We start from the raw sequence: 12,893 nt of genomic DNA, 5'->3' as shown, positions 1-12,893 counted from the left end.
AAAAGCCTATATTGTTTTTCTACCTGTACTTACAAGTTGGAAGCAGAAGATTAGAAGATAGAAAGAACCTTCTCATCGCTGAGAGACAGACAAAAGATTCAGACCCCAAAAAATCCCTTCCCTGACTTTGAAAAATCCTGTTTCCTGATTGGTCCTCTGGTCAGGTGTTTAGTTCCCTTTGTTAACCCTTTACAGGTAAAAGAAACATTAACCCTTAGCTATCTATTTATGACAACATCACTCCCCCACTTTCTGTGCATGTGGCTCTCCTTGGTTAGCAAAGACCCAGAGTTCAGTGGTATGGTCACAGGGGTTCACCTTCTACCCCACAAAGGGTGTGGGGGGGAATCAAGCAATGTCTCTGTGGTCACTGTGTGCCCTTGCTTCTGGTGATTATGTGCTGCCATGTTGGACACTCACTGCCACTTCTGCAGTGCCATGTTCTGAGGTTCCACTGATTAAACCAGGTCTTCAGTGATTTCAGCTCTTAGTGGTTTCACTGGGTAACAGGAAACCTCACTGCCAGTATGGCCTCTGTATTGTCTTTCCTTTCACCACTATCCCAACACCAGGTCTAAAACCCCCAGACTTGCTTATCAGTGATTCGGCACTGGTAATTACTGTACAGAAACAATGCCTCTGAACAGCGTGATTAGCTCTAAACACTAGAGGGGGACGGTCAAAGGGAGTCTAGGACAATTTGAGCAAAGCCCACACCACCAGGTAGCATAGCAGTATAATACAAATCCAAGTCCCCATCACCTGTCTTTCACTGGGATTTGGCATCCCTACCCCCTACTTAGAGAGTAAGGTTCAGTTTAGGGCAATCTCCTCAATCAAGGCTGTCTAAGTACCGTTCTGCTGCCCTTTACTCATACACTAAGGATAACCACATGTCATTACTCTTGCACTAATGTGATTTGTAACCCAGCACCAGCCACAGGTGATCATTTTGGCAAAGCAGCTCCACCATGCTGTATATTCAGAGTAGGCATGTCTGTGCAAACACGGTTCCTGAAGTCTCTTCCCCCAGCTCATCACTAATGTCAGGGGAGAGCTCATTCAGACACTGGTTACATCTAAAATATACCACAACAATGGAGGAGTAAAAAGCTAAATGTCCATGATGGTCAAAAGCAACCAATGATTTTGGGTATCTCAATTTGAGATGCCTTAAAGAGGCCTGATTTTTCAGAGCATGGGTATTCAACACTTTCTGAAAGTCGGGCCTGTGAAGGTGTCTCAAGTTGGACACCACAAAGAGAAATCTCTAGTCAGTTTAGGAAATCATGGCCTTTAATATCTAAATGTTTAATGAAACTGAAACTAAATCTGGTAATGTTAGTCTGACAGATGGAATCCATGAAACAGAAACAAGACAGTGTAATGCCATTTGCGCTTGGCCCTGGTAGGGAATCTGTATTTTTGGGTATCTGTCCTTTTTTCAGTAGAGATTACTAATAAATACAACTACAGCTTTGAGAGTGTTGGAAACTACATGGGTTAGAATACTGTTTTAATGTGTATGTCACAAAAAAGTCCTAATTATTACAGTACAGAAAGATAGGACTTGTTTAGAAGTAATTTAGGCCACATTTTTGGAAAGCATTTAAATACATGCTTAAATTCATCCCAGTTCAGAGGCATGCTTAAGTGCTTCCCTTGAGTTGGGGACCTACAGTGAGCCAGCCTGGCAGAAACACTCAGCCACACCTAGTTCCATTTGTAGCCATTTCTTCAGGGCCCTGCCTGCTGTTCAATCTACAGACAAAAGGAAATGTGGAATAATAACAAAAGCAGCAGTTCTGCTCTAGACTGGGATTGTGGGGCTCTCTGACCTCCAGTAACTAAAGGGTCGGGATCTCACCGGCTGTGGGAGAGGCAGGTCCGCAGGGCGTTTGCCCTCTTGCAACCTTCTGCTGCCTCCACAGGAAAGTGTACTCTCAGTAGCAGAGCTTTGGAGCGGAGCCCGGAGCTGGAGCGCAGGGAAGTGGAGCTGCAGGTTTTTGCCTGGAGCTGGAGCAGAGCCAGAGCACAGCTCCAAAGCCCTGCTAGTAGAGCCCTGCATGGATACACATTTATACCTGCGGCTGCGGTTATCCGCACAAGGAAATCGTTATGCGCTGAACTGCAAGGCTCTGCCAGGAAGCGTAGTGGCGAAACGAGCAGAACATGGGACTGGCACTCCCAGGAGCCGGCACCCTGCACCGGCAGTGCCTCCCGTGCAGCTGTACCACCCCCAGCCCCACCTCCGTCGTTTTCAAACAGCTGTCTGCGTGACTGTGTCTCCTGTCTGGGGTCTGTAGAGCCGAACTAGAGGATGGAGCTGGGGGCGGGGCTGGGGTGGTACAGCCGCACAGGAGAAGCTGCCAGCGCAGGGTGCTGGCTCCTGGGACCGGTGGCCCCTGTTCTGCTCCTTTCACCACTGCGGTTCCCAGGAGAGCCCTGCGGTTCAGGTGATACTGATTTGTATCTGCAGATATCCACATCTGTGGATATAAATATGTATCCGTGCAGGATTCTAACTCTCAGCTCTCTCCTAGTCCCAGCCAGCCTCATGGGGCTGGAGCCCTCACAGGAATCACATCCAGTCATTAGCTGACTGCTGGGCTTTCCTCCAGAACAGGGCCGGCTGCTCCCTGCCTCCAATCCTTAAAAGGGACAGACAACCCTGTTACAAAACCACTGTATACAAACACAGCCCTCTAGTTCTTCTAGACTCGCTAGCTCCTGGACTGGGTAAAACGAGATCTTTCTGTCTACTGTCTCCCCACAGGATCTCTTAACTCTGGCCTACATTAAGCAATCGTAGGAGGGAGCTGCTGACTCAGCTAAAAACTCCAGTTAAGAGAATTATCTCACTTAAGTGTCAGAGCTGAAAACACAAAACAAATGTGGAATGTTTAGATCAGTTTTGGTAAAATATCTTAAAAGAGAAATTGCATTATTTGAACTCTAACTGAACAGGTCCTTGGAGCCCTGTATATTATTATACAGTAGTAAGTCACTGATCCATATCGCACAATGACTCATATACTATGTAGGAATGTGATTTTCAAATATTATTTTCTTATAGCTTAAAGCCTCGCAGCTTGATATCCCCTCACTAACACTGGTTTGACACCTGTGTAACTGCATGGACTTAGTGAAGTTACTCCTATATAAGCCCCTTGGGATTTAGGGAGCACAGTCCCTTTAAAACCTGGGCAGAGGGTGTTCCAAGGATGAGCAAGTGCTGATTGGTCCAGAGAGAGCCCTGTGGAGAGAGGGATAGTGATGGGGGGTGGGGTGTACTGCATGTCCGCATACAGGCCACCAAGTGTAACTCTAGCACCCTGGTGGCCAAGGTGGAGTCTGCTCTGCTGGTAGCTCTGGCCAACAAAAGGAGTGCGCTGGAACGCAGCAGGGAACTGCCCTTCTACCTCCAAGGCACCCTGTTCCAAACCTACCCCGAATAAACCCCCCCCCCCCCAAGGACAGTACAGCTAATACGGAGAGGGAAATTTTTATTTACAGAGGAATGAATGGAGAAAAACAACTGGGGGAGAAGATAGGGGGAGTGGTGAAACAGCGTTACTTTCAACACGAGAACCCATGGGCCCAATGGTACCACAATACAAAAGGATAGACACTGAGCAAGGTGCCTAGACTCAGAGTTCAGGAGTCCTGGGCAGAGTTCCAGTCCAACAGGGAGACCTGGGCACTCCTGGTCAACTTTGGCTCCAGTAAAACGTTCCCCAAGAAACACCTCTGTTGCCTTCGTCTGCCTCTCTCTGCAAACCCACACAGAGCGACAACCTCCCCGCTTAACTAGATACAGCCTCCCTCCTTATCCTAATGCAAAGTCACAAGCTGCACTACTCGTGGCCCTGTGTGGCTCTGGGTGACAGGGATGCTAGGTCTGGCTCCGGTTTGTCCTTCTCAGGTGATTCCTACCTGGCACAGTGCTTCTCCTAACTTCCATCCTTGGACGTCCCCAGTTGGCGCTCTGTCCCTCCCAGGCTCTGGGCTGGTTCTTGGCTGTTTCATTACATGTAAGCCCTCTTGTCTGGAGCTCCAGACACACACATGCCCCTGTCGCTTTCTACACTACGGACCTTACAGCAGCACAGCTGTGCCGCTGTCCAGTCACATGTGTAGCCATTCCATGCCAGCATGGAATTAAGCCACCCCAACAAGCAGCAATAACTATATCGGTGGGAGGGCATCTCCTGCCGACATAGTGCTGTCCACACTGGTGCTTTTGTTGGTGAAATTTATGTCGATCAAGAGGGTGTTTTTTTTTCACACCCCTGACCAATAAAAGTTTTACTGACAAAAGCACTAGTGTAGACAAAGCCTAAAATACTAATACAGTCCTTTTAGAAAGGAAAGTTCCCTTCTAGTCTATCCTTGAGCCTGATCAGCTTAATAATTATCCCCCCAAAACACCTTTTCTGTAGAACCCAAATTAAAGTCTCCCTCTTTAAAATTGTCCCCTTTCCCTTAACTTCTACAATTAGCATACTCCTCTACAATTTAGTTTTCACTGAACTGAGTGCAAACTGTTTTTCATGTCATCCACTCTCTAAAGTATTGGGTGGGGGGTGCATTTCTTAACAGAATCATTAAATGCACTGGAGGACAATGACTTGGATGCTTTAATGGCTGATCTGGTAGCAGACCTAACTGAAGTTGAACAGAAGACAGTACAAGCACAGAAAACTTCTCACTACTCACAAAGTGAAGTCACTCAGCCTTCAACAGGTGTTTGTGCTGCTGCTGCTTATGATTATAAATCAAATGTCCCTGTTACCACCACGGGATGTTTTGAGGATGACTTGCCCCCTCCACCTCCAGATCCTGCTTTCAACCTCCCACTACCACCACCTCCTCCTGAACCACTCACTCAGGTAAGCACTGAAGGAACCTTGTACCAAACATCCTCATACCTTGTGCTGTAATTGTGTAGAGGCTATCTGAGTAGGAACAAGGGAGAATAACCATGAATGAACTTAAATGTTAGCTGTAAAACAACCATAAACTGTTGAATGTTAGATGCCCGTTATAGAGCAGGCAATAACAATAGCCATAGTCCATTCCAACTTGGCATGAAATAGCCTACAGTGACACGGTTCATAGTTGAATACACATGTTAGTAGAGTTTAGGAAAGTTTTTTGATAGCTGCTATATAGAGGCAAAAGTTGTCTTTGGGACCTACAAAGCCTGTGGCCATGATCACATTCTGGCTTGTAAAGGAGAATCTCAGTGTTTCTGGCTTTTATGGTGAGAGATTTGAACAGCCATTGGTTAATGCAAACTGATTACTAGGACAGGAAGCTTGTCACTGATATTTTGGTTTGTTTGTTAGTAGAGAATAAGGTATTCATGCTGATCCTCCTGCCTTATAGACACCTACAACTGGCCTTTAGGGTCTGTGAAAATCTTGAGTGTAGGTCCCTAGATTTTTGGGAAGGCCCCAGGTTAATTATAGTCCAGGCTGCTGCTACTAATGGTACAATACTAGGGTTGTTGTCAGCTCTGGCCAGCTTCTTGCAACTGACTTGGCTCATGTGCTCAGCAGCTAGTGTCACCTCTGGCCCTAAGGAGGGCCTGCTCAGCTGTGTAAAACTGTACCATTGTCCCATAGAACACAGGGTTAAGATCGGGAAAGGACTGCATTCTAATCCCAGCTCTGCTACGTCTCCGCTCTTCTAGGTCAGTGGAAATGGGAATGACGATATGGAGGTAGATATTACTACATCCGAGGTAGAAGCCAAACTCAAACAGCTTAATAGGACTAACTCGGGGGGCCCAGATAATCTTCATCCAAGAATATTAAAGGAACTGGCACATGAAATTGCAAGCCCATTAGCAAGAATTTTTAATGAATCTGTAAACTCAGGGGTTGTACTGTATGACTGAAGAATTGCTAACAGAGTTCCTATTTTTAAGAAAAGGAAAAAAACGTGATTCGGCTAAGTACAAGCCTGTTAGTTTGACATCTGTAGTATGCAAGGTCCTGGAAAAAATTTTGAAGGAGAAAGTAGTTAAGGACATTGAGGCCAGTGGTAATTGGGACAAAATACAACATAGTTTTACAAAAGGTAGATCGTGCCAAACCAACTGAGCTCCTTCTTTGAGAAGATAACAGATTTTTTAGACAAAGGAAACACAGTGGATCTAATTTACCTCGATTTCAGTAAGGCATTTGGTACGGTTCCACATGGGGAATTATTAGCTAAATTGGAAAAGATGGGGATCAATATGAAAAATTGAAAAGGTGTTATAGGACCGTGGTAAAGGGAGACTCCAATGGGTCATACTGAAAGTGAACTATCAGCTGGAAAAGAGTACTAGTGGAGTTCCTCAGGGATCAGCTTTGGACCAATTTTATTTAATCTTTTTATTACTGACTTGGCAAAAAAAAGTGGGAATGTGCTAATAAAATTTGCGGATGACAAAAGCTGGGAAGTATTGCAATATAGAGAGGGACCAGGATATCCTACAAGAAGATCTGGATGACCTTGTAAACTGACCTCAGAGTAATCAGTGATAGGATGAAATTAATAGTGAAAGTGAAGGTCATGCATTTAGGGATTAATAAACAAGAATTTTGTTTATAAACTGGGGACGCATCACTTGGAAGTAACAGAGGAGGAGAAGGAGCCCTCGGAGTATTGGTGATCACAAGATGACTATGAGCCACCCATGTGATATGGCTGTGAAAAAAGCTAATGCGGTCTTGGATGCATCAGGCAAGATAATTCAGTAGAGATAAGGAGGTGTTAGTACCATTATACAGGCACTGGTGAGACCTCATCTGGAATATTGTGTGCAGTTCTGGTCTCCCATGTTTAAGAAGGATGAATTCAAACTGAACATGTACAGAAGAAGGGCTACTAGGATGATCTGAGGAATGGAAACCCTGTCTTATGAAAGGAGACTCAGAGCTTGCTGTTTAGCCTAACCAAAAGAAGGCTGAAGAGAGATATGATTGCTCTTTATAAATATATCAGAGGGATATATTCAGGGAGGGAGATGAATTATTTAAGCTTAGTACCAATGTGGACACAAGAACAAATGGATATAAACAGGCCATCAGGAAGTTAGACTTGAAGTTAGATGAAGGTTTAACCATTCAGAGAGTGAAGTTATGGAATAGCCTTCCAAGGGAGCAGTGGCGGCAAAAGCATATCTGGGCTTCAAGACTAAGCTTGATACATTTTATGGAAGGAATGGTATGATGGGATAGCCTAATTTTGGCAATTAATTGATCTTTGACTATTAGTGGTAAATATGCCCAATGGCCTGTGATGGGACACTAGATAGAGTGAGATCTGAGTTACTACAGAGAATTATTTCCTGGGTGTCTGGCTGGTGAGTCTTTCCCACGTGCTCAGGGTTTAGCTGATCACCATATTTGGGATTGGGAAGGAATTTTCCTCCAGGGCAGATTGGCTGAACAATATTTTTATACTCCTCCCTGGTCATTTGAAAATATCACCAGTGACTGTACAAACTAGAGACTCTTCCCTGAGGGCAAGGAGAATGGGAAAAACTGAGGAGAGGCAGCCCTGAATTTGGGGAATTGGCAGAGGATCTTGAGGGAAACAGAGGTCTCAGCGTTGCATTAGTAGCCCATCATGATCTCAGAAGTCAGAAGTGGTCACCAACCTAAGTGTAGCCCCTTATAAAAATATATTAGAATAATCTACTCGCGAGGTGACGAAGACATGGAGAACTGTTGGAAAGTCCATGTCAGAGAGAAACAGTCATAATCTTTATATCATCCACAAAGGAAAACAGGCACTTCTAGCTGTTACAGTGACTTGGGATTCAATTTGTGCATGATGTGGTTGCAAATCAGGTGGTCAATATGATCCTGGAAATGCTTGTTCTCTGAGCCCTAAAAGGCATAAATTGAGAGGCAATAAGTTTGCTATTCCATGCTACTGTCCACAATGCTGTGTCATTCAGCAGCCAAACTGCCTCCCGAGGTGCAATCACTTTTTTCCCTTTAAAAGTTCAGTTCAGACCTTATTGCCACATCTATTGTATGTTAGTTATCTCCATGTGAGCATAGGGGAGACCTGTCTCCATGTTCTACAGCAATCTGTGAGGCATAGCCCAAATCATCTCGCTATCCTGTGAGAGATCCATGGCTGGGTGACAGAGAGCCTTTGTCTTGTGAATCAGAATTACGTTTTGGGCAAACGGGGGCTAAGCCATCAGTGTCCATTGATTTAGTGTAGCTGGCACCTGTGCCAATAAAGTTTCCCTTGATAGGCCTTGTGATGTTGGTCTAAATAAATATGAACAGCTATTTGCATAAAAACATGGCACTTTGCTCATTTATTTAACAGAGAGCTTTTGAATATCTTGCTGTTATTTCAGGAAGAACTAGAAACACAAGCAAAAGCCGACAAGATTAAACTTGCACTGGAAAAACTGAAGGAAGCGAAGGTTAAAAAGGTAGAACTTAAACTACTGAAATTCTAACTTCATATACAATTGAATGTGTGTATGTGTGCGTGTATATATATGTATGTATGTCAGAGTTCATTGTAATACATTATAAATAATGTTAGTCTTCATATCCTTCCTTTATTTTTTGTACATTTTAAAATGTACATTTAACACTATCTGGTACTCGTAGTTTATCTCAGGTACTGGAGGAACAATATTCTATCACTCTACCTCTGACAGAACTGAGAGAGGTTATAATTCTTAGTTCCAAACTCTGGACAAAGCCCAGTATCCTTATAATCTGTTTTAAGGAATTGGAATCTATGATCAAATATTATTCAGTCACCCTAAGCTGATACCAAAAATTTTAACCTGTACTTTTCCAAAGCAGTGTGTATGGATTTAGCCAGATTGCTCCAATAGAGTTGCATTGCAAAATCCCCTCAAGGCACTTTGAGATATAAGCAGTACAGTAAGGGGCCGACCCTCAGGAGCACCTAGAATTCCAGTTGAATTCAATAGGAGCTGCACTGTTCAGCTTTGTACCCTCACAATCCAGTTTGAATAAGGCATGAGAGGAGGAGGCTGCCAGAGACCTGAGCCAAAGGGCCTCTGGACACACAGTGCAGGTCCCCTATGAATTTTGGGGTGTCTAAGTTGAAACAATTCCCACAGAGAGAGAGAGACTCTCCCCAGAGGACACGTTAAGGGAAATCTCCCCAAGGAAATCTCTGAGATTTCCTCATTAAAAGGTTCACCCTAGCCCATCTTATCCCTTTTGCCTGCATAATAAGTGATGTCTGTTTGGGCAAATAATTTATTTTGCATCTTTTTGTTTTTTTGCAAGATATTAAATATTTAAAGTCAGAGTATTTTAGAAGTTAGACTGTGATGGTCCTCCTGTTGCTAAATACCATCTGTGCTGTAATTAGTGTCATACTATGAAGTTTAAGGGAAATTAAAACAAAATTGTAGGGGGAGAGAGAGAGAGAGAATCTTCTTTCATTTCTAAAAAGAGGCTGTTAAACACCCTGTGGCTTAGAGCTGTGAAAACACTGCAGGCATATTTGTGAACAGTCAAAGAACTGGAACCAGATGTTATTCCCCTTGTTTCCTAAATGTGTTTTAGATTTTGCATGTCCAGCATACTTTGTTCATATTCTCCACCACAGCTGGGCTCCTTACTTTAGAAAAAAAACATTTGGGGGTTTGAAAACAGAGCAAACATACAGTTTAGCTTTTTGATGTGCTTTTCTTTTCCAAGGCCAGGTGAGTGAGGTAATATCTTTTATTTTTGGACCAACTTGTGTCAGTGAAAGAGGCAAGCTTTCAAGCTTACACAGAGCTCTTTTCCAGATCCTTCTTTTCAAAAGTCTGTATGGACATTTCCTTGTTGCTTTTAGTTCTGTGGTATTACCTCTGCTTTAGTAGAGATTTGCTCTGCTGCAGAGTTTTTTTTATGCAAACATTTTAAAATTAGTATTTGCTAAAGCTGCAGCATTGGGAGAAGTTCTCCCAATTTTCCAGTGTATGGTTCCTGGCAGGGAATTGTTCTGCAGTTTCTAGTGCAAGTGGATGACTTGACTATTCTTACTGTGTGTTTGCAGTTCTGTCTTTTATATTTTAGCAATTTTTTAAAAATCTTTTCCCCCTCACAATAAACATGCACATTGTTTCTGTCATTTAAAAAATGCTTCAAGAGGATAATGAACTTTTTTGGTTTCTGCAGTCAATCACTGTAAGTGATGATCTGTCTATTGCAGAGTCTTGTACTGGTATCTATCATTGCAGCACATGAACCCAGGTTAGCTGATTGGCATATCAAGGTTCTTCCATTCTTTTCCTAATTAAGACTAAAACATCCAATTCAATATTCTTCTTTGAGTAGATGGAGCTGTGTATTCCAGAGCCAGAGAATTTTGCCCACAGAGGGCTAATGCATGCATCTCGTGGTCGTAGCCCCTCCTCTGGCTATATGAGGTGATGCTGCCCCAATTCTCCTCAGTTCCTCTAAACATGATCTGTCATGTGGGGTGGGCATCCCCAACAACGATCCCCACAGATGGTATTTGCTGTGTCTAGGCAAAGCCCATATCAAGGAGCGGTGTTCGCTTTTCAGATTGTTCACCAAACAGGTGCAAGTGGTGAGGGATCTTTGTCTGAAGCGGCACCTGCTTGAACAGGGATGGAACAGATCCCGGTCAACTACTCCCAGGAACCACATAAGGAGGTCAGAGACCCTGTACTGTTGATTCTGGTTCTGACCCTGGGGCATCCATTGAGTTTGGTGCCAATGAGGGCAATGCCAGTGCCGGTTGATTCTGCACTGGTGGCATTTGAGGCGGCAACAGACCTTTTCTGCCTTTCTGTCCTGGCTTTACCCTGGGTCCAGGACTTTTCCATGGCTTTGTGTTTTATAGCCCCAATGGCTGGACAGGCTCCTGAACCTGTGAGTGTTGGCACTCTAACCGGATGTTTCCATTCCACAGTGAGTGGACGTGGGGCTGGTGTCAGGCTCAGTGCACTGGAAAAGTCTTCAGCATCTCTGCAACTAGCACCACCAATGTTACTGTGGCACCATCAATTACTTCAGTACCACTGCTGACTTGGTGTAAGGATCTTGGGACTAGACCCTGGGTCTGCAGAGTCTGGAACAGCTGATATTCCCACTGGGAGGCCATGCAGAGGCAGGGAGCACTGTGGAGAGTAGGTCCTGCAGGAAGTGCTGCCAGAGAGACCCAGAATGACAGTACCCTGCAGCCCTCTGATTGGCCAAACATGCTCTTTACCAACGGTTGCCCCAGGAAGTTGTCTGGGCAATTACACAGACTGCAACTTGCTGCAACACCAGACTTTGTTTGATCTCTGGTCTTCAACTCCAGCCTGACTCTGTCTCATGTGATTCCTCGAACTCCTACTCGGCAACTACTGTCCATGGTGGGCAGACCTCAGCCCAGTTGTGACCAGTAGGCAAGACTGCCTGTGCCCCAGTCCCTTACACTTTGGATCAACACTGGTGCCACGACCAGAAACAACTAAGGTGTACTCGGTGCCGCCAGTACCATTTCCACCGTCGGCACCAGCGCCCTCATCATTCTGGGCTATGGACAAGTCAGAACAGTTGGTCGCAACCTCAGGGCTAGCTCCACCTTTATCCTCTGAAGCCTGGGACTCTTTGATCCCAACCTGGATGCTGTTCTCCTCTCATTCTCCATCACCAGACCTGCCTCAGGGGCCATTCATGGAGTGCTATGGGTACCAGGATTACCACTCATCTCTTGGTCAGAGTGGGAACCCTTGACTTGGCACCTAGTGGTCACCAATGCCCTATCCATACCAGTGGCCTCCATGGAATCCATGGGACGCTCCTCATCTCACTCTCTAAGCAGAGATCTCCAGGCACATCTGTGGTGGCGACCATTGATCTGGTACAGGCCCAGGCACTGGAGAGCCTTCCCCTTGCGGCACCTCCAGAGTCATCCCATCCAGGTCTGTCAGTCCAGCAGAGAATCTGGCTCTAGCACAATTAACTGCTTCATCTTCATCCCCAGATGATTCTGCGCTGCCTGACTCTTCCTCCCCTTTGGTTCTGGAGGATTTCAGGGCATACCAGGACTTTTTTTGTGGCACATGGCTGGAGTATGCACATGTGGAGATCCTGAAGAAGAACATCCACAAATTACTAGATGTCTTGCAGCCATCTGCCACTGGAGTGTTGCATTCCCTATTAATGATGATGTAATGTCCTGGGTGTTGAACTCAGGCCTGGGAGTCTCCAGACAGCTGCCACATCCTGGCCTTCACCCAATGGCTACTGAAACCTGGTGGGCTGAGAAGCTGATAGGGCTGTAGCCCCAGCCAAGGCACCACCCATGGGAGTTCTGATTGGAGAATCGCCTGCCTCAACTGATGGGTCCAGCTATGCTATTTAAGCCAGGAGGAGGAACAGGTGCTTTCCTGTTGTGGCTGCATTGGACCCTGCTTCTGGCTGCCTCTTGCATCCAACCCTGTTCCTGGTTCCTGCTGTACTCCTGGCTCCCTCATTACCCCCACCTTCACTCCTGTTTCCACCATGCTCCATTCTGTGCTTGATCCTTGCCTCATCTCTGATTTTCAGCTACTAGTCTTGGCTCTGATTCTGGCTTCTGACCGTGACTCTGGCTTGCCCCCGGTGGCTCTGGTAACTGGCAATTGACTCTGGTGCTGACCCTTGTCTTCGTTCCCTAACCTGGATGCCTGCTCTGCCCACTAGACCTGACTCCTGCTCTGACTACTAGGCCAGACTGCCTACATGTTGGTCTCTGGTGGCTGTGCTCCTTGAGCCTGCTGGAGCGCACTGGCTTTGGTACCACTTGCAGCAAAGTGCATGGAGAAGTGCTCCTTCATTCTAGTGCAGGGATTTGAGAGCTTTCACTTCCAGCCATCCAGCCATCCCCAGATTCTC

The 12,893-nt window shown here is 45.4% G+C and overlaps 1 protein-coding gene across 4 annotated transcripts in view; it reads left to right on the top strand.

The window, feature by feature from the left end:
- Positions 1–12,893, top strand: part of APBB1IP (amyloid beta precursor protein binding family B member 1 interacting protein) — a 130,923-nt gene that overhangs the window by 50,704 nt on the left and 67,326 nt on the right. For all 4 annotated transcript variants that reach the window (XR_012655199.1, XM_075062263.1, XM_032786226.2 and 1 more), the window contains exons 4-5: positions 4,603–4,892; positions 8,378–8,455. Coding sequence is in view for 3 of the 4 variants with exons in the window: in XM_075062263.1 (XP_074918364.1) it covers positions 4,603–4,892; positions 8,378–8,455 (368 nt within the window). In the remaining variant the exon portion in view is untranslated. The remainder of the gene's footprint in view (positions 1–4,602; positions 4,893–8,377; positions 8,456–12,893) is intronic.

This window comes from Chelonoidis abingdonii, chromosome 2 (genome assembly GCF_003597395.2).
Source record: "Chelonoidis abingdonii isolate Lonesome George chromosome 2, CheloAbing_2.0, whole genome shotgun sequence".
Taxonomy (NCBI): domain Eukaryota; kingdom Metazoa; phylum Chordata; order Testudines; family Testudinidae; genus Chelonoidis; species Chelonoidis abingdonii.
Note: the sequence above shows the minus strand (reverse complement) of the source record. Positions and strands in the feature narration are given on the sequence as shown.